We start from the raw sequence: 22,467 nt of genomic DNA on the forward strand, positions 1-22,467 counted from the left end.
TAGAATCATGTGAAGTTACAAAGAACAGCCTCTTAGCTAACTGAGGGATCCTGGGCAAATTATTTAATCTACTAAAGACTCAAGTTTCTTCATCTGTTACCAAAAAAAAGTGTAGATGTTAAAGTAATATTTACCTAAAAAAGGCATCAGAATGATATATAAAGGCATTTAGTATAGTACCTATGGTTAGTGTTCAAAGAATCTTAACTATTATTACTATTACTAATAATATTTATTATCATAAGTGATTGGAAACTCTTGGATTTGTTTTCTGAATAAATATTATTTTTCAGTACTTATATGGCACATTTTAATATACAAAAGGCACTATAATGGGCCTTTTAAAATTTTAATTCATTTAATACATACAATTACCCTTCGAGATAAAAACTGTTAACACTCCCATTTTATAGATGAGGAAACTGAAGAACAAAGAGGTTAAAATAACTTTTTCCAAATAAGTAATGAAGCTGGGATATGGACTCAGGAAACCTGGCTCCAAATGCCATGCTCTTTTAGTCTATGAAGCCTATATGCTATACAAAATTTAAAGTAGTGAATTTTATTTTGCTGAAATTCTTTCTAAATGCAATATACTATTAGCTGATCCTCTCATCCCAGATTAGGTCAGGTCATCCAACTACATCTTCTCATACACCCTGTACTTCTTCACAATGTTTACCAGAACTATAACTGAGTATCTCTCTCAATGGAATGTAAACCCTATGAAGGCAGGCAGCAACTGGGTCTGATTCACTACAAATCCTCAAGGCTTTATAAAAGCAGTGTTCAGTATTTAGTTAATGAACATACATATTAACCAGGATTAACAGTTAATAAACCAAGTATGAGAAAAGAAAGCCTAAAAGAGTGAATAATAATAAACAAAAGGGTTATTCATTTAAGAATAAGAATGCCAAAACTTTCTTAAGTCAAAGTTTCAAAAAGTACATTTTTCAGAGGACTTCAACAAGCTAATATACTCAAAGCACTGTTAAGGAAGATAATTCTGAGTTAAAATAGTCTAGTAAAGAATCTCACCTTTCCCCATACATTTAGCAATATAAACATTTAAAATAAACATTAATTTTTTTTCTTTTTTAACTGAGTGATACAGAGTTTTTAGTCCTTTAAAAACTTACACAGTTCTGGGTTATATTAAATCATAATCTGCCTCCCTGAAACTTTCCTCTATTAGATTTAATTCTAACCTGTGGAGCTTCATGTTAAAGTCTTTCTTCCATGTACCAGCTCTTCAAACATTTAAAGACAGCAATCATATTTCCCCTATAAGTACTAGTATTTACAGTCTAAATAGCCCCAAATTCTTTAGTTGTTCACTGTCCTACTTCACATTACAGAGTTTCCAGGTCCTCCATAGTTGTCAAGGTTTAATTAAACTCTGGGGCCCAGAAGAAAACATTTCAGATACAGTCTGAGCAGAATAAAAATATATGGTCTAGAAACTACACAACTTTATTACCCTGAATTACACTAATTTGAGAATCTCTATAGTATAATGACTCATTCTAGTTTTGACAAAATAATTCAAGTTCTTACTCTTGGCTGACTAGCTAACGTTCATTCTTTGGCAGCTTATTTACTTAATTATTAAATAATGTTATAGAAACAGAAAAAGGTGTAATATATAAATCTACAGGTCACATGATTTAAAAAATAAAAACATGTACTCACCACCCAGGCTTACAAACAGAAAATTATCAGTAACTTAGAAGTCTCTCTTGCATCATTTCCAATTTCTCCTTCTAACCCTGAAAGTAATCTTGACCCTGATTTCTTTTCATGATCCTATTTTTTAAGTGTTAATCATTCCCTTGCTTTTCTCTTTGGTTTTGTCACATATTCATACATCCCTAAACAATAAATTGTTTCGTTTTGCTTGGCTTTATTTTCCTATTCATAATTCCCCATTGCTTCAATTCTTTCAATTTAAAATTTGAATCCTTTTGTATTTTACATACTTTTAATAACCCATATCTTTCATAGAATGAGGTAAGATTAAAGGGAATAAGCCATCCATTACCAGTTAAAAAAAAAAAAAGAAAGAAAAAAGAAAAGACAGAGGGAAGATAAATATTCTACTTAAGTCCATGCATTCCATCAATATGAAACAATGCCATCCCTCCCCAATAAGAAGCTGAGCTGAGGGTAAGTTTCCAACTTTTCCTATTGAGTTTTATAATAGGATACATAAATTCCCTGAACTGATGAACTATACATTTAAACAGCATCTCAGGATAAATATAAATAAATAAGCCAATTATACTTGGATTTAGTTTTGGTTTATTCATACCCCATATCTAAATATAAATATTTGGGAGTGGACTACAGAATTTTTCTTGTCATGGAAAAACTCTCAATATAAAATATCAAATTAAAGAAACTGAAAAAAAAATTACCTGAAATCTTAAGGTAATGAACTAATTCCCTCATTTACCAATTCAAATTAAAGAGTGGTTGACATCAACAATCCATTTTCAGAGGCCTTAGAGAATTAACGGAAGAGTTTGTCTCTCTCCCAAGTCATGTTCACTAATGTAGTAACTCCTTGTTTGCACATAAACTACAATAAATAAAAATAAGTAAAAGTAAATAAAAGTACAAAGATTTTTAAAAATCAGAGAGGTGAGATTTTTAAAAACGCTGGAATATAAATAAAAAGTAGATGACTGGAAAAAGAGCAGAAAAATCCCAGGTATCTCAGATGCACTGCAATACAAGAAGTTAAAAATCTTAAGTCTACTACTAAGTAAATCATACGGAAAAAAATTTATGAAGTGAAAAAAGAAAAATAATCCTTTCATCACATTCAGAAAACCCCCTCAGAAGCTAGGAGAGTGCTTTCATAGGGCAAGCAATCCTATTTTTGCTTAACATGTCCTTTTCTCCTCTTGTTCTTAAGGGAGAAGGAGTAACTTTCCAATACTCTGGTATCATCACTATTTCTGTACTTGATAAATCTAAATTTCATACCAAGGAATCTCTAAGGGATTCTTGATCACACAACGAAATTTGATTTGTGAGCTCTCCAGGAAACAGGTAGACACATAGTAGACACAGGTAAGAATCATCCCGGCTTGATTATTTCTTTTACTTTTGGTAAAAATTGTAACTTTATAATGCAGAATACAACGTTAAACCTGTTTTCCATAGACTCATACTGGCTCACTTGGAATCCTATAAATTCTGTGCCCAAAATAATCTATAATTTTCATAAATTCATAACTACGGATTTAGTCACCCTTGAACTAAACATTAACATAGCAATGGAAGAAAAAAAAAGCCATACACATATATGGCACATAAGCTGCAAAATGATTTGTTTACCCCATAACCTGGCCAGTAAACAAGCAGACTGGAACATGTACTGCTGAAACAAAGGTAACAAGAAAAAATATTAAGTTAATGGGCTTGCTCTGCAGTCTTATAAAAATCTACATAGAAAACAGGATTACAAAAAAAAAGTTAAAAAAAGTAAAGTATTTCTATTAATAATATCCTTAGAAAACATAATAAAAGAAAATCAAAATGAAAAGCAAAGGTCAACATAGTTATCTACTGAATAAGGAAGATAGAATTGTATGTCCTAGTTTACATTTTCTTATTCAAGTTTATTTATTCAAATGCCAATCCCTTGAGTTGTATATAAAAAACAAGCTACACAGTTTAAACACAAAAGAGATGTTTCAGAGCGCCCTCACCAAATTATCAGGCAATAAAATTACAACAGACTGTTCTCTAATAATTGCATTACTATCTACTTTTTAACCTAAACTTACAGATACAATCATAGAATTCACTAATTCACTATTAATGTGGTATATAGATTGTGTTTACTGAATCAAAACAATGCAGGAAGGTATATAGTTAGACAAATCATTTTCTTAAAATATGAATTACATTATGTATAAAAAATCCATATACACGTCATTTTTACAGTTCAAATGTCACTTACCATGAGATAAATAATGCCTCACATGTAACTAGCATATCTTTAGGCCAATACTACAAATATAAGGAGCAAGAAAATCCAAGTACTTATTAATATTCTGGTGATTTAAAACTTCTAATTAGATGGGGAGACTAAAGGTTTTTTTAATTTTGTTTTCTTTTGTTTTGAATCCCCAAAGGTAAGTGCACCATTTTTGGAGGTAATGCCCTACCATGTCTTACATAGAGATGTGTTACTCTAAACAGAGGATAAATTGCTCTAAAATACATGATATATCTGAAATTAACTAATAAAATTAGATATATTTAATCCAACCAAAAAGCCTGGAAGCAACCCACACTGAATAATTTTCAAGTAGTTAAAAGCACAGATGATCAGTTGAATAAATTCATCACAGTAAAACCATTTTCCAAAACATCTTCTGTCTCCATTCACTAGTCCACTCACTAAATTATACTGCTTACAGCATAAGCAATTATCGCCTACTAAATTTTAAATAGGAAGCATAAACAAAGGCATGACAGGCAGAAGACTAAGTGCAGCTTCTCATACACATTTTACTGATGCTAACCACCCACCCCTGCAAAAAAATAAGCCATAAAGAGCAAAATCAATATAACATTTAAATTTCCTTTCAAAGCCACGCTAAAAAATATATTTAGGTGACATCATATGGCAAAATTATACACTGCTGCTGACATCTAAGAATTGAGTATACATGCAAAGTTTATTGTGACATTTGATACAAGAGGGGAAAATTTACAAACCATTATTTTTTAAATATTAAATGACAAAAACAGATGTTACGTTTAAAAATAAAACAGTAGCTACTGTTAAAATGTGTATAAGAACAGGTATTTTAGGAATGTATTAACCAAAGATACTAAGAAATTGTAGGATAAAGGATCAAACATGATCAAATAAATGTATGAAGTAAATGAAATCACAGATCACATTAGCCGGTTAATAACATGGAACAACTGGAACAAATACTGATCACATGTATGTTTTAATACACATTATTATTTTCCTAGATTGTTACAAAAGAAAACGAATTTCCAAACTTTTAAGTAATTAGGCCGTTTTATAAAATCTTGGTTTTGATTATATTTAACTGTCAAATTCAGGGAAGGAAAGAACCAGAAAGCAATTACTTGCCATCATGCAAATAAAACAGGTGACTGACTCTCCTTTTTTTTTTTTTTTTTTACCAGATGTTCTGCTGTGAAGTAGACAGAGCTTTCAATTATATATAGGAAGGAATATTAAATGGATAGTTAATTCTTGCAAAAGCAGTTCTTGGTTTTAAGACTATTTGAATTCAAAAATGTACTTTGGTACACATAAAAAAAAACAAGTATTATTTTTAGTCCTTCATAAGATTTTTGTCTGTATTTTAAACAAAACCATAAATCGGGGGGGATAAAGGAATCCTTAAAGCTCACCAAGTAAAACCCTGATATTTTATAAGTGAAGGCACTGAGATGCACAAAGAGTAAATGATTTTATTTGCCATCTAAGGTTACAGTTTGTTGGTGGCTGAGGCTACAGGTTCTTGTACTTCTTACTCCATACTCTGTTAAATAAGCCGCTTCTCTCACAGTACTAACACCATGATAATTATGGTTCATTAATACAAAAGCGTTAGTAAGGTAAGAATCACGAGTAACACCAGATTGATGATATTTCAGGAAAATACAGTAGTTTCAAGAGGAACAGAAATGTATTTTCAAGAGCAGTGGGCCCACTCAAAGGGCAAAGACACATAGTTGAGTTAATGGAATTTTCGTCTCACCATTTGGTCATATGAAAATAAATTAATGTATAAATGTTGATGCTAATCCTACTTCTTATTTAACTAGGTGAATTTTAGAGCAAATTCAGCAACTTATTTTTGTTCTTTAAAATATCAATTTGAAATGGTGCCATCAAAGTTAGGTCTGTAATTAAAGCTGGAAAAAATAACTTCTAAAAGTATTATTTTTAATTATTTATAATAAATTTCATTATAATAGGATACAACCATTATGTTGTATTTAGTGTCTCCCAAAACTATTTCCTAAATTTAAAAATAAAATGGAGATGGTGTCTCTTTGTTTCAAAGCAATTTATTAACAAATTTTTAAAATCAAAATTTTATTTTTGCTTTCTGCCCATCAATCTGGAAATAACGATAGCTCATAAGAAAAAAAGCACCAATTATTTTTCAGATTAAAACACACATCCTGCTGTGCCTTCTATTTTATTTCAACTAAGTTACAAGTGACAGCATAAATCAAAACCTAATTTTAATGATATTGAAGGGATAGCAAACATAATGGCTATATCATGCTTAGGATATATATATCTAAATATTTTACCACTCCATGACCATGAAAAAATTAAACATTCTAATGATGTATGTCATTATAAAGTCAAATATGAAAAACAATATGCAAATCAGCCACAAAATGAAGATGACCATAAAATGACACATAAAATAGTCCACACAAATTACATTGGATTCATCCAGAAAAAATTACTTGCTCAGAAGAAAAGCAACTAAAGCCATCATAGCTGTATAAAAAAAAAAAAAAAAAAAAAAAAAAACAACTTGCAAAGTTTTAAAAAGCAATTCTGATGAAATTTTAATTAACTAATATACACATCTTTTCAATTTCTAATCCTAAAAACCTGACTGAAGTCCCCAAAGCAAACACTATACACAACTGTTTGCCATTAAACCCACAACCATGCTATTTTTCTAACAGGTATTTGCCCACATTGTGCCCCTCTCTGCCTATAAACTCTCCTCAAGATCTACAACTCAAAATCAGGTAGGAAGCATGCCCTTCCTCTGTATTCTCAAAACAACTTATGCAGAGTTTGTGTCTGTGCCTTCTTCAGTAGACCATGACTCCTTAAGACCAAAAACCATGTTTTATTTATATTTAGCTCCTGATTGCTTACAGAAGTACACTTAGCCCTCATAAGAGGCATATAAGAAAAATTGGCTCTTTGAATTTCTTCAGTAAGAAATAAAGTTTTATTGCCTAAAAAAATAAAATAAACTTCATCGGTCATAGCCAAAACAACAGTACACAAGTCAAATGAAAATTAACGGCACAAGCTGGTCTGTGACAGAGGTTCTTTACTCCTGTTTGAAAGCTTTGTGTAGTAAAACTGCCACGTGCGTCAGTATTATACAAAAATGGAAACAAGTGGGGCGCCTGGGTGGCGCAGTCGGTTAAGCGTCCGGCTTCAGCCAGGTCACGATCTCGCAGTCCGTGAGTTCGAGCCCCGCGTCAGGCTCTGGGCTGATGGCTCAGAGCCTGGAGCCTGTTTCCGATTCTATGTCTCCCTCTCTCTGCCCCTCCCCTGTTCATGCTCTGTCTCTCTCTGTCCCAAAAATAAATAAACGTTGAAAAAAAAAAAAAAAGTTTTTAAAAAAAAAAATGGAAACAAGAAATTCCTTGCCTTCGATTAGTTGTTAATAAATTATTTAACAAAGTGCATTTGCCAATACACAGAGGCTACCTCCCTTCTTCCAGTAACTTTTCTCCAGGACTTTCTTTCTTCAAAACTGTAACTCTCCAGGACCTTCCTTTATTTCCTCAATTTCTGCTTATCCCACACCCAGGTGGCAAAGAATCCTCTAAGGGAAAGCAGTGGCAAAACTGGAAGGCCCATATTCAAAACACAGGCACAGTTTTAGGAAAAGCAAAATTATTCACACTGATAGTCTAATCTATTATTAAACAGATACAAAATTATGAAATAGAAAATGATTACTTAAAAAGATGTGACTCTGAATGACCCATGATGTCTCCATACATGAAATATGTAGAACAGAACCTATCTATCTCTTGGCCCACAAGTATTAAACCCACTGAGTATCCCACTTATTATAGGCTCCTAAATATAAACAAGTGACAATTAATTTCTTATCCTGTTAGTTAGGTGATCAGTTTCCAGTGAGATTAGAGAGGTCATTCTATGACATTATGAAGATGAAGATAGTCTCCAATTTTGAAGTAAAAAATAAAAAAAATAAAAAAAAATAAACAAAAGAAAAAAATGAGGGTTCAATTTTGGCATTAATCCCAGATTTCAATTTTTATTCTATTAGGGGTATTCTGCTTAAAACAGAGCTCACTTTAAATGGGACCAAAAAACCCAAAACTTTTGAAAAACTGATTTTAAAGTACTACCCATTAAGAACTTTTGGGGTTCTGGTAAGACCATTAAATAGTCACTAGAAGTAAACTCTCTAACTTCTAGTGCTCATTTAAATGCCTGTTAACTCTTCAAGAAAATTTCTATTTTCCTAACACCAATGATAATCATTTAACTAAATAACTAAATAAAGGCTATTTTTTTTTCTCTTTTATTTTTCAAACTTCAAAAATGGGCATGGTAATACTAAAACAATGTGGATATTAAAAGTACATTCTCATAGAAGTCTGAAATAAAAAGGTAAATGACTTTATATCACATATAATAGTCAAAGATCATCAAGATAAGACTAAATAATAATGCTAAAAATAGCATTAAATTGATGCAAAATGAAGCAAACTAAAAAAAAAATTTCTACACACACAAAGAAAACATCTTAAAATAGCAGTTAAATTCATTATCTAGAAAAGTAGGTTCAAATTATTTAAGAAAATAGAGCCAAAAGTGATTTCATACTCAGTGAACTCTATTTGAGAGACTCCAGGAACCAATAGCAACCTCTCAAGATCTCAGAAAAACCCAGTGCTTGAAACACATAAATATTTAGCAGGATATGAACAACATATCACCCCTCCCCCTCTAAGAACACACCACCAACAACAAATGGTCTCAACCCTTAGCCGCCCAATAAAAGCTTGCAACCTCTGAAGGTTCCTATATCTAAATATAGGAATTTTTACCAAAAAAAGGCTTCAACTCTTTGAAGCCCAGAGGCTCCAATGTTAACAGAAGTAAAAAGCAAACCAGAATATTGCCACAACAATATTCAACCTATATCCTTATTTCCCATAGAGCAACATGTAACATCCTGGCTGTCTATAGTTCCTGTCTTACTTTAACAACCTCCAAATGTCAGGCATGTGTTTTCTAATCAAAGATTCCTAGACCCTTGATTTCTGAGTCTTACACTTCCCTAAATTCTCTCCCTACTTCTCCTCTCACAATTGCCTCTAACTCAATCTTCGCTCATATTTTAGTCAACTGCAATAAGGATTTTTATGTTACTTCCTATAGACAAGGCCTCAAGCCTTGTGTAGTGCATCCAAACAAGCTTTAGTAGTTAATCAAAAGTTTTGGCTTACATTTGGGTCTTAGGTCTTCTCTCTGATCATAATTAGAAACTGAGAAAATATACGAAACACAAATTGTCCAATTTTTTATTATAAGTGGCTTTTAGATAAGGTTGATAAAATCTGAAATAGATGACTAAAGCAAACTGTGCCCTCTAAGTATTTCATTTACTGAAGCTAATTTTATCCCTAAATAACATAATCAAGTTGGGAATACTATACCTAAATAGGGGTTTTCTTTGGGAACTATAAGGTCAATACGAGTTAATTATGGTCCAAGGACTCAAGTAAAAACCATGTTAATAATGGAATTAAAAGCTGATGAAAACTCTCTGGTTCCATATAATATCTTCTTTATGGGATAACAAGATGAGCAAATCACATCTAAACAGAAAATCTGACATAAACTAAGATTATATTTTAAGTATCTTAGAAATTTCAGTGAAGATAAATTTGTTAAGGGAAATGAGTGGGGGCAGAAATATGCTTCAGTAATACCATGTTAGGTCAGACACAAGTATCCTGGGAAAATCTTGCTCAGCCAACTAATTATCTATATTCCACTCCAAAAAAATAATTTGATCCATTTTTCTCTAGGAACCGTACTTTGAATTATTTGCTGTCCATATAAAGATAAACTAAACTTAAACTGCCCATATAAAATTATCTTTAAACTTCTTATTGAAAGAAAAAATGGGGGGCGCCTGGGTGGCGCAGTCGGTTAAGCGTCCGACTTCAGCCAGGTCACGATCTCGCGGTCCGTGAGTTCGAGCCCCGCGTCGGGCTCTGGGCTGATGGCTCAGAGCCTGGAGCCTGTTTCCAGTCCTGTGTCTCCCTCTCTCTCTGCCCCTCCCCCGTTCATGCTCTGTCTCTCTCTGTCCCAAAATAAATAAATGTTGGAAAAAAAAAAAAAAAAGAAAGAAAAAATGGAAGGTTTCTATTTTGTGTATTAATGAAAATTATACATAAGAATTTACTCACTTGTATGACAGTAAAATTCCCAAATATTTCCAACTAATAATTGAGGACATTACTGAAAAGTTTCTTTCCAAGAAACCCTACCATAAGTCCTAATCATCAGGATCTCCTAAAAATATGCATACCATAGGAGTGGCTACAATGGATAAGCACTGTATAAAATCGATCCAAACAATACATAAAATTCCCTCTCCCCTTGAAAATGGTTTTCTTTATAGACTGCCTTCTCTTGACAAATGTGATAATATCAATTTTAAACAGATATAAGCTCCAGCAGTATAGTTCTGCAACCATATAACAAATCAATTTTAAGCTAAGAGTTTGACAATTATAATCAAGAAATAATTATAATCCTTAGTAGGAAACTTTTCCTTTTTATTGTTATTTTCAAGAAACCACTATTCTTCTACCAAATATTATTTGAGGTACAAAATAATCACCGACTAAAATCCATAGCTTAGTTTAAAAAAAAAATAGAACTGAGAAAAACTGGTTGTAGAGGAGAGACTAACATAATAAAAAACAGAAGTACGAAAATACCAGAGTGGTATTACATCTCTTCCTTCACAATACCAAATATTTTGTTACCATGTGGCCCAAAGCCTTTTTAATTATCCCTCAAAGGCTTTAGAAAAACTTTTTTAAAAGCATGAAATTAGAGAGAATGGTCATAAACATCTCTTAGTGATGCTTTTTGTCTTCATGAGTAATGACAAATTTCCAGATTGGTGAGCATAAGGCTGTGTCTACACATGACCCATCTGAAATACGTCTGATTTTACTAATCTCTACCCCCACTCCCCAAAATGATTACTGTGTAGACTTCACCAAAGATGCAGGGACAAATTACTTAGAAATTGGTTTAAGTAACATCCTATAAGTTACATGGAAATTATTTCAAATGAGGATTAGTTATTACAAAAACAATAAATTTATGAAATAGGATCATGAACTCTATAAAGTGAATCAAAACCAAATTTTCCCCTAACCAAAGTTTAAAAAGCTAGATACAGGAATATTATACAGGAGAAAAGTCTCAACAAAATTTACCATGAATTCATAAAACTGAAGTAAAATTTATGTTAAATATCACTGTTGAGTTCAAAATAATTTATAATAATAGTATTTCCTAATTTCATACTGTACAATATTATTTAAAGTATTTTTAAACTTACCCAAATGAAGTAGCGTAAACTGGGCTGCCAGTTCCTTTGCATCTTCTAAGGTAGTACAGAGTTTGTCAGGCATAAAATAACTCTGGGATCCATTTGCAATAGCAGGAATAACAATTTTATATACCAAGAGTACTTTCCCATCTTGACTTGTTGTTGAATATAAATAATATTCTGGTGGTGCCCAATTATTTTTGTTGCAGTAATAATCCAAATGCATTACTGCAGAATTGAAATGATTGGATTTTAAAGAATACATACTAATTGGAGTAAGCTTTGTTCCAGGAAAAAATGGATAAGTGCATCTTTCGATTTCAGGAGGACTTGGGCTATGCTGACCATTGAGACGAGCTGGAAGAGTTGGTGGCTTGCCTAGAGTTTTTGGGTGGCTCTCTTCTTTGTTGGCAAACACAATCAGGTTTTCAGAATTAGGGCTAATCTGGCCATTAAGGTGCTGTCTCCAAGTGCTTTCTTTATTTACTGGTTTTGCCAGTGTTACCTCAATACTTGCTCCATCAATGCATTTTCCATTCATAACAGACATAGCAGCCACTGCATCTTCTCGGTTGAAAAAGTGAACAAAAGCATAATCTCTAAGTTTCTTTACTCGTTCAACTGCACCAGGTTTGAATTTGTTGAATTCTGCTTTAATTGTTTCCTCTGTAGTTGAGATCATTAAATTTCTTACATAGAGAACTTTAACTCTCTGCATTGTTTCCTCGTCAACCTCTTTCTCTGGGTCAGCCCAATCTACCTGAATGGTATGGCCCCATAGTTGGAATGTACCTGTAAAAGAGAATAAATTACCCTGAAGACAGTTAAAATAACTAAAAGTCAAAAACTATTCAGTAAAATTTTCTCCAAAGAATCAGGAACTCACATACCCATCAGTAGTAGTAAACATTAATTTCTCACAAGAAAGTCACATGAAAGTTTTTACTAAGGCAATCCAGCCAGAACTTACAGAATTCATTTTAAGAGCAAACAGAACAAATTTAAGAGCAAAAGAACAAATACACTTCAAAAATAGACCTTTATCAGAAGAATTATAGGTACTATCCTTTGGATTTTTATCAAACAACAATAAAAGTGTATACATTCAGTAAATTAGTATATTATTATAGATAATGACTCTTCTTGTCATTTAGAAGATAGGAGCAACTTCTTGTCTTTTAGAAGCATTTATTTTACTTCCTTATGCAAAACATCTCTATACCTCTTTAAGGGCATTACACAGTTTCAAAATATCGAACTAAGAAGTGCTGTCATTTTTCCATATTTATAATAAGGCTGATACGAAAAAGTAAACTTTAAAAGGTCAAGTTTACCTGGAATTAGTTTTCTCCTAGCCATAGCAGCAGCTCTGTGAGATTCATATTCAACAAATGCAAAACCACGATTTTTGGTCTTATCAGTTGCACTTGGATAAACAATGACATCTACAACTCCTTCTGTAACTTTCTTCATTTCATCCAAAATTTCTTCTTTTTTCTTTTCCTTAGGAATAGCTCCAATAAATAGCCTGCAATTATCCAAGCTTACACACACACCAATAAACTTCCCTGGTCGAATCTCATAATTATTAAGAATTCTGATGGCTAATTGGGCTTCTTCTTTTGTAGTGTACATCACAAAAGCATAACCGCGATTTTCACCACTAAATTCCATCATAAGTCGAAATTCATATATCTTTCCAGCTCTTTCAAATACAGGAACTAACTCATCTTCATACATATCACGAGGTATTTTTCCTACAAAAACTTCACAGCCTCTAGGTGGAGGTGGACCTTCCCAACCTAAAAGACAAAGATAAACAAATTCTAGTAAGATATTTTGATACACCATTCAATGATTCAGTCATTCCACAAATTTACAGTGCCTCCTATGTACTGTAGGCAAGGGTAACAAAAGCAAAAATGAATGACTAGGACTTCATCAAGATAAAAAGCACAGTGAAGGAAACCATCAACAAAAAGCAACCTATGGGATGGAAGAAGATATTTGCAAATGACATATCAGATAAAAGGTTAGTATCCAAAATCTATAAAGAGCTTATCAAACTCAACACCCAAAAAACAAATAATCCAATTAATAAACAAGTGGAAGACATGAACCGACACTTCTCTAAAGAAGACATCCAGATGGCCAAGAGACACATGAAAAGATGCTCAACATCACTAATCATCAGGGAAATGCAAATCAAAACTACAATGAGATACCACCTCACATCTGTCAGAATGGCTAAAATTAACAACATAGGGAACAACACATGTTGAGAAGGATGTGAAGAAAAAGGAACCCTCTTGCACTGTTGATGGGAATGCAAAGTAGTGCATCCACTCTGGAAAACAGTACAGAGGTTTCTCAAAAGTTAAAAATAGAACTACCCTACAACCCAGCAATTGCACTACTGGGTATTTACCCAAAGGATACAAAAATACTGATTCGAAGGGGCACATGTACCCCAATGTTTATAGAAGCATTGTCAATGATAGCCAAATTATGGAAAGAGCCCAAATGTCCATCAGCTGATGAATGAATAAAGAAGATATGGTGTGTGTGTGTGTGTGTGTGTGTGTGTGTGTGTATGTGTGCATATATATAATGGAATATTATTCAGCCATCAAAAAGAATGAAATCTTGCCATTTGCAATGATGTGGATACAGCTAGAGCATATTATGCTAAGTGAAATAGACAAATGCTGTATGATTTCACTCACATGTAGAATTTAAGAAACAAAACAGATGGACATAGGGGAGGGGGAAAAAAGAGAGGGAAGCAGACCACAAGAGACTCTTAACTATAGAGAACAAACTGAAGGTTGCTAGAGGGGAGTTTAGGGAGGATGGGCTAAATAGGTGATAGGTATTAAGGAGGGCACTTGTGTTAAGCACCTGGTGTTTGTTACATGTCAATGATAAATCATTAAATTCTACTCGTGAAACCAATATTACACTATATGTTAACTAACTAGAATTTAATAAAATTTTGAGAAAAAAAAACCACCCAACTTCCTTCTCAGCTGTTTCTTAATCAAGAGCAGAGTTGAAAAAAATGTAAAGGTCAAACATGCATAACACCTATAATATTACACATTATTATATGTGCATAACATATATAATAATACCTCTTTTCTCTCACAACTATAAAAATGATTACTAAGATCTTAAAGCAGTTATAAGAAAAAAAACTGATACTAATGATATATGCACCTAATGTACATTAAAGATACAATTTTTTTGAACATAAATACATCCACACCTGGAGGAGGACCACCAAATTTCCTTTGCCCATTTTCTTGAACCATGTTGTAACCAGTCTTTTCCATCAAAGCAAGTAATGCTGCTTCATTCTGAGTACCAGTTCTGACTTTACTGCATCCATTTATTCCATCTATGTTTTCTTCATTCATGGTTGCAATTCCTAAAACAAAATTCAAAAACGTGTTTATGACATGAAGCACCAGGAATCTATGAAGGAGTCCTCTAGGTTGCAAGAAACCAAAAACAGTGTGGCTGCTAACATCTGATGATCACTGTGGTCTTGCCCACTAAGTCCTGCTCTACAGCAGAAGCTAGAAATTCCATTTAATGTCACTGATCAATTAAGCAGTACCTTTAGAAGGCCTAAGCTACAACAAAGGGAGGCAAAAGTGAAAAAGAGAAAAAAACACAAATAAATGAAAAGGAGTTAGAGAAGAGAAGAGAAAGCAGAAGGAGTAACAAAATAAATATACTGCCATCAGTGAATACATTATCACTGCTGATCTATATGGCCCAAGGTTTATTTTATCATACAGGCCAACTGGATTTTACTGTGCCTTACAATTCTCAGATAAATGTAGCCTAATGCCAATATAGCTCATGTTGTCAGCAATCTCTAAGAACTCCAACAGTTATCAGAAATTGAACAGACACTTGGAGTAAGTAAACAGAATTTCAAACCAGTCCCTGTTCCTAAAAGAAGCTACTAAAGAACGTAGGTTATCACAACCACTTGTCCTCCGAGCAGAAACAGGAACTACTGTGTTTTCCAACTAGCAGCAGCTTAAGAATTACATCGGTGGGTAGGCAGGAACTAGAAAGAACCTGAGATCTCTGCTGACCACTGTACATAAAAATGTGTTTTTAGTTTTTTTAAATGAACTTAATTACAATGTTGTTAGCTTATCGGAAAATTCACACTGATCCTAAAGATTATTTTTTTCTGTTTCTTAATTGTACATCTCTCTCCTTTGGTATTACTATGAACAAATACAAAAATTAAAATCCACAGTCTGGGAAATGCACTGGGAATGGCTTTCAACAGAACTTTGGTAATTATAAATGGAAACTAAGTCACTGTAGCACAGCATTTCAAATTCACCTCAATTTCACACTTAGTTCTGCCATTTTCTAGCTGTGCAAACTTGATCAGCTCATTGTTTCCTTGCTTATTATAAAATGGGAGTACCGGGGTGCCTGGGTGGCTCAGTCAGTTAAGCAACCATCTTCAGCTCAGGTCATGATTTTGCAGTTCCTGAGTTCAAGCCCCACATTGGGCTCTATGCCAACAACTCAGAGCCTGGAGCCTGCTAAGGATTCTGTGTCTCCCTCCCAACAGACATGTTGTCTGTCTCTCTCTCTCTCTCTCTCTCAAAAATAAATAAACAGTAAAAAAAAATTTTTTTTAAATGGGAGTCCAATATAAGTTATTGCAAGGTTGCTGTTAGGATTCAGTGAGGCAATGATTAAAAGTTTTGTTAGAATTACCTAAGGCCAAATAAAGGTTAGTTTTGATTAATACTAGAGAGGAGCACATCTTAACTTTTCACACACCCACACTGTTTTTGCTTTTTTCAGAAACATTTTGTGCATTTTCTCAAAGGTTGTGTGGGCGGGGGGTGGGATATGGTAGACACATATCTAGGGAAGAGTATTTGCATCTCTACAGTGGATAGAGGATAGGAATGCAGAAGACATCACCAAAGAATCACTGCTCTAAAGTAAGTGAAAATGTCACTGTAGTTATACTCACTAGTACTTAATATAGCACAACAGCTCTGAAGCCAGACTGCCTGGATTCAAATCCTTTTTTGCTTACCAGCTATAATTTTCAGTAAGTTACTTAGTCCTTCTGTATCTTAATTTCCTCATCTTTAAAATGTGAATAATAGGGCACCCGGGTGGCTCAGTCATTTAAGGTGCCAATTCTTGATTTTGGCTCAGGTCATGAGCTCATGGTCTCTGAGATGAAGCCCACGTTGGACTCTGTGCTGGCAGCACAGAGCTTGCTTGGGATTCTCTCTCTCTGCTCTCTCTGCCCCTCCACAACTTGTTCTCACTCTGTCTCAAATAAACATTAAAAAAAGTTTTAAAAATAAATAAAATGAGGATAATAACACTGCCTATCTGATAGCCTTAATGAATATTAACACAAATACTAATTTTATGCATATATCAGGACCTTTAAAATCACTAACATCTATGAATAACTATAGCTTAAAATCCAGATATTTATCTTTATAGTAACTGATTTCAGAACAAAAGTATGACACCAGATAGAAAGAAACAGGCTGAGAATAAGACTCAGAAGTTCAGTTTATTTAGTAGCCTATTATAAAGCCATGGAATTTCTACACATTACCTCTAGTTTGTACAACTACTAAAAGAGAGTCTCAACTTTGCTAAAAGAAAATACTATTTCCACAGATGAAAAAACGCAGGCTAACAAAGAAATTATCCAAGATCACAGAGCCAGAAAGCGGCACAGACAGAATTCAATTCCAGGTCTGCCTGATGCTAAATATCCCCTCCTGCCAAGAAAATGATTTTGACATACCTTTTGCCGCAACATTACCTTAAAAAGTCCCTCAAAAAACGAATAAGCATCCAAACTGACTTTCATGCAAGTGGAATATGCAGAAATTATAAATTAATACACCTTAGTCATGTGACTTCTACAGTCCTTCCTAGTTGCAAAATGTTTTCTGAGCGGTGAATATAGCTACAAACACATTTATATCGCACACACCACACACACACAATCTTTTTACAGTCTTTAAAGCTCTTTCCAAGCTATTATATTGCATTCAATGGAGTAATTCTGAAGAAAATGAGGCAAGAAAGTAGCTCCTGGACCCCTATAGTTTCTACCTGCCATCTACCTAATTTCCTTAAACTTACTAGCACAGTTTTCTTTATGAAGCTAAGATTCATTTATCAACCTGCCTAATGAATGTATTGAGAATGAGATATTCAACAGGCATCCTGAATTCAACATATCCAAAACTCAATGTCATTTTAACTTCTAAACCTGTTTAAGTTCCTTCCTGTTTTACATCTCCATCAATTCTTCCATTCAACCAATAAACAAACCACAACAAACATACTCCCGTCTCCTACAAACTATCACAGAGTTTCACAATCTGAGTTAACCCAGAGTCTTCCTTTGATTCAGTCACAAACACCTGCATATTTTACCTCTGAACAGATCTTGAAATCAATCTTTTCCTGTCCATCCCCACAGCCTGTTCTCAATTATGTGTTACTGGAACCAGTACTAGATTCCTAACTGTTGTTACAGGCTTTAGTCTTGTGCCCTGCAAACAAAATCTCCATGATGCTGTTAAGGTGATATCTGATCATCTTAAGTTGTGAATACAAATCAAAACTAAGGGGAAAAATGAGTAATCTTAGAATCAAAAGGCCTTTCTAAAAAATGAACAAAAGAGCCTCAAAGGAAAATATTACAGTATTATTTTTACTACATAAATATTAACTATCATCTTGGAAGGCAAAAAGAACAAAACCAAGACAGAAAATTATAAACAGGGAAAAAGGATCTGCAACACACATATTTAAGGCTACTTTCAAAATAAAAAAAGGGCAGCATGGTGTCATAATTAAAAGCAAATTCAAGTATCTAAATAATGGCTTAAAGGCAAATCCTGGTTCTCCCCCTTACTAATTCTGACTTTGGGCAAGTTTGGCTTCAGTTTATTTGTCCGTATAAAGTAGATAATAAGAATTTCTACCTCACAGTGAGTGTGGTTGCCAGGATTATGGAGAAAGGGCTTAAAACAGTATTTTGGATATAAGCACTATAAATGTATTTACTATTTAATATACAAAAATAAATTTCTAATAAAATATTGTCTAATAAATTAATAAAATAATAAGAAAAACACAAACAGCAGACCAGGGATTGCAAACTCAGATTCATTCACTTGTTCAACAAATGTTTGCTGAGTACCAACTGTGCGCCGGTACTATTCCTTATGTCTGGGATACATCAGTAAATAAAAGAGCGAAATCCCTCCCTGGCATAGCCTGTTAGCCAGTGGAAGAAAACAAGCAATAATTAAAGTAATAAGTAAGTAATATATGTTAAAAGGTAATGTGGGGGCTTGGGGGGCAGGGATAGGGCACATGGAAGGGATTAACAGAAAACAGAAGACAGGGTGCAATTTTAAAGAGGATAGCTATGGGGCGCCTGAGTGGCACATTTGGTTAACTGACCCAGTCTTGATTTCAGCTCAGGTCATGATCTCATGGTTTGTGAGATCGAGCCCCACATCAGGTTCTGTACTGACAACATGGAACCTGCTTGGGATTCTCTCTCTCCCTCTCACTCTGCCCCTCCCCTACTTGTACTCTCTCTAGCTCTCTCTCAAAATAAAATAAATAAATTTTAAATAAATAATAAATAAATAACTAGTACTAACCTCAATAAGAAGGTTAACATTTGAGCAAAGAATTAAGAAACCTACCTATGCAGTTATTTGGGAAGAGCACTTCACACAAATAGAAAAAGGAGGACAAAGGTACAAGGTAGAAGTGTGCATGACACACAAAAGGTACAGCAAGGGGATTGGTACGGCAAAGTCAGGAAGACAATAAGAATAGTAGGAGATAAAGTCAGAGAGGTAATAAGCTGCCACATGACACAGACCTTGTAAGTCAGGTAACGAAGGACTTTGGCTTTTATTCTAGGTTAAATGAAGAGCCACCATAGATTCTTGAACACAGGAGTACTATCATCTTTCCTTTTAAAAGGATCATTTGGCTATTATAGCGGAAAGGCAAAAGAAGTGGGGTGCCTGGCTGGCTCAGTTGGTAGAGCATAAGATTCCTGATTTCAGGGTCATGAGTTTGAGCCCCACATTGCATGTAGGGATTATTTAAAAATAAAAACTTTAAAAAGAAAGAAAGAAAGAAAGAGAGAGAGAGAGAGAGAGAGAGAGAGAAAGAAAGAAAGAAAGAAAAGAAAAGAAAAGAAAAGAAAAGAAAAGAAAAGAAAAGAAAAGAAAAGAAAAGAAGAGCAAAGGTGGCAGCAGGGAGACCAAAGAGAAGACTACAACTAAAACTCAGGTGAGAAATGATGGTGGCATGGACCAGAGAGGGTGATGAAGGGGAAAAGAAGTAGTCTCTGATATGAGATACATTTTGAAGATATACCTAACAGAATTTTCTGATAGACTAGATATGGATTGGAAGATAAACAGAGAAGTCAAGGATAACACCAAAGTACTCGAGAAGCAGAAAGATGAGGAAGGCAGAACTAGAACAGATTTTAGGGATAAGATCAGAGTTCAGCTTTGAACATGGTGAGTTTGTGTATCCACTAAATGACCAACTCGAATGCCTACAAGGCCCTGGGAAGAAATGTTAAATGAGCATAAAGGCCAAAAACAAGACTCTAAGAAGTGCTATGCACCATCTGAAAATGGCAATGACTACTCAATTCTAATAAACTGTTTCCATCTTCAAATCCAGTTTGCCCAGTTATGCCACATTTTCCAATTTTAAAGAGAGAAGCCAGAAATGGCAGATTTTTATGTGAAATCTCAATGTTTAAAATCTGAGAACCAAAGAGCTGAATTTACCACAAAAACTGCAAAACTGGTGGTAAGTGTAAACTGGTGCAGCCACTGTGGAAAACAGTAGGGAGGTTCTTCAAAAACTTAAAAATAGAACTACTGTATGATCCAGTAATTCCAGTACTGGGTACTTACCTGAAGAAAACAAAAACGCTAATTTAAAAAGATACACATGCCTCTGTGTTCACTGCAGCATTATTTATAATAATAACAATAAGGAAGCAACCTAGGTGCCCACTGATAGAAGAATGGATAAAAAAGATGTGGTGTATGTATGTGTGTGTGTGTGTGTGTGTGTGTGTGTGTGTGTGTGTACTATACAGGTATAGTAACAATATACCTATAGACCATACTATAGGAAGGTAACTTCCTAACAAATGAAAGTATTCAAACATGGGCTAAACATGCTGTAGAGATTCAAGCAAAGGGTGTACTACTGGACCATGTGGCTTTTACCATCCCTTCCAAAATTTAGTACAGAGAGTGAAAGCACAGAAGCTGCCTTAAAAGGATTTATAACCCAGAAAACAGTATTATCATCATCATCCAGTTAGGTGTCTTATGTTTCAAGCCTTCATTTTCAGGAGCAATATCTCTATAAGAGGCTCACGGCTCCTTGAAAACAGAGTACTGCATAGTCAGAAAGACAAAATAAAACAAACTGAAAATTACTTCAAATATAAAAACAGTAACAAAAACTATACAGACCAAACAAAACACCTGCCGACTTTCTATCTCTTTAATTCTGGGCTGCATAAGGGCAGGGATCCCATCTGCCTTGAATACTTTCCCTATTATCCATACAGTGTTTGGTGCACAGTAAATACTCAATAATTTTTTGCTGGATGATGGGTCTAACAGAAAAATCCTTACCAGGACTTCATATACTGTTGGCAGGTACATATTAAATTGGAATTATCTTTTTAGAGGGAAATTTGGCAATATTTATCAAAATCTAAAATGTATATAAACTTAGTAATTACTAAAAAATTAACCTACAGATATAGTTGCACAAGCATGCAAAAATATATGCACAAGTTGTGCATTGAAACATTGTATATAAAAGCAAAAATCTAGAAAAATATTTAGTTGTCTACATAGAGAGTACTGATTAAAAAATTATGGTATAGTGGGGCACCTGGGTGGCTCAGTCGGTTAAGCATCTGACTCTTGGTTTTAGCTCAGGTCACGATCTTGTGGATGGTGGAATCGAGCCCTGCATCAGGCTCTGCACATGGAGACCCTGCTTGGATTCTCTCTCTCTCTCCCTGTGTCTCCACCCCTCCCCCAGATTGCATGTGTGTGCATGCTCATGCTCTTTCTCTCTCTCTCAAAATAGATAACTTTAAAAAAATCTTAAAAAATTACAGTATTATGCAATTGTTAGAGAATATCATAGATCTGCATTGCTGATATGGAAAAATATTTAAGAAATATATAAGAAAAGTATGCCAGAGAACAATATTTACTGGTTTACCTACTGAATGTTTTGTTTGAAGATACTCAAGTATACATTCACACGTTTTATAGGCATACAAAAATTTTAGAAAAACTTAAGAAACTTTAACAGTAGTTACCATTGGGAAGTAGGAATGAAGAGTCAAAGCACCTTAATGTTTCACTTTTCTGAGACTGTCAAGAACATATGCTACTTGTATTAAAAGCAGGAGGCCTTTTTGGGGGTTTTCCATTGTCCCTTACATATAAAATCTAAACTCTTTAAAAAGCCATAAAGGTCCTTTCCTAATCTGGCCCAGCCTACGTCTCCAACTTCATTTCTTACTCTTATGTCAACAACAATACTCACCTTTTTGTCATTTGTCAAATGTGCCAAGTGCTCACATACGAGCCTTTGTGTAGCCTGTTCCCACAGTCCTGTCTCACTCTCTTTGCCTTTCCCACTCCTAACATTTTCTAGAAAAACCACCCCATGACTCTCCCTTTCGATGCTAAATTAGGCATTCCTCTATACTACTATCACAGAACACACCTCAAAGTGCTGGTCTGTCAATCCCTTCTACCACCTCCCCCCCTAAACTCTGCCAGATATCAAGACGGGTCTAGTTTTTTATTTCCAAATCTCTACCACCATGCACACTCCCTAATATGTGATAAACGTTCAATGAATGAGACAGAAAGGGAGGGACATTGTGATTTAATTGAAAATAATGGTCTTGGGTGAGAGAAGGCCTGAGTTC

At 34.2% G+C, this 22,467-nt stretch overlaps 1 protein-coding gene across 6 annotated transcripts in view; it reads right to left on the reverse strand.

Moving 5' to 3' along the window:
• RBM46 (RNA binding motif protein 46) overlaps window positions 1–22,467 on the reverse strand; it is a 48,079-nt gene that overhangs the window by 18,868 nt on the left and 6,744 nt on the right. For all 6 annotated transcript variants that reach the window (XR_005789140.1, XM_040471755.1, XM_040471763.1 and 3 more), the window contains exons 2-4: window positions 14,671–14,832; window positions 12,737–13,204; window positions 11,412–12,194 (exon numbers count right to left, since the gene is read on the reverse strand). Coding sequence is in view for 5 of the 6 variants with exons in the window: in XM_040471755.1 (XP_040327689.1) it covers window positions 11,412–12,194; window positions 12,737–13,204; window positions 14,671–14,821 (1,402 nt within the window). In the remaining variant the exon portion in view is untranslated. The remainder of the gene's footprint in view (window positions 1–11,411; window positions 12,195–12,736; window positions 13,205–14,670; window positions 14,833–22,467) is intronic.

The sequence above is a fragment of the Herpailurus yagouaroundi genome, unplaced genomic scaffold (genome assembly GCF_014898765.1).
Source record: "Herpailurus yagouaroundi ecotype Mexico unplaced genomic scaffold, PumYag 28, whole genome shotgun sequence".
Classification (NCBI taxonomy): domain Eukaryota; kingdom Metazoa; phylum Chordata; class Mammalia; order Carnivora; family Felidae; genus Herpailurus; species Herpailurus yagouaroundi.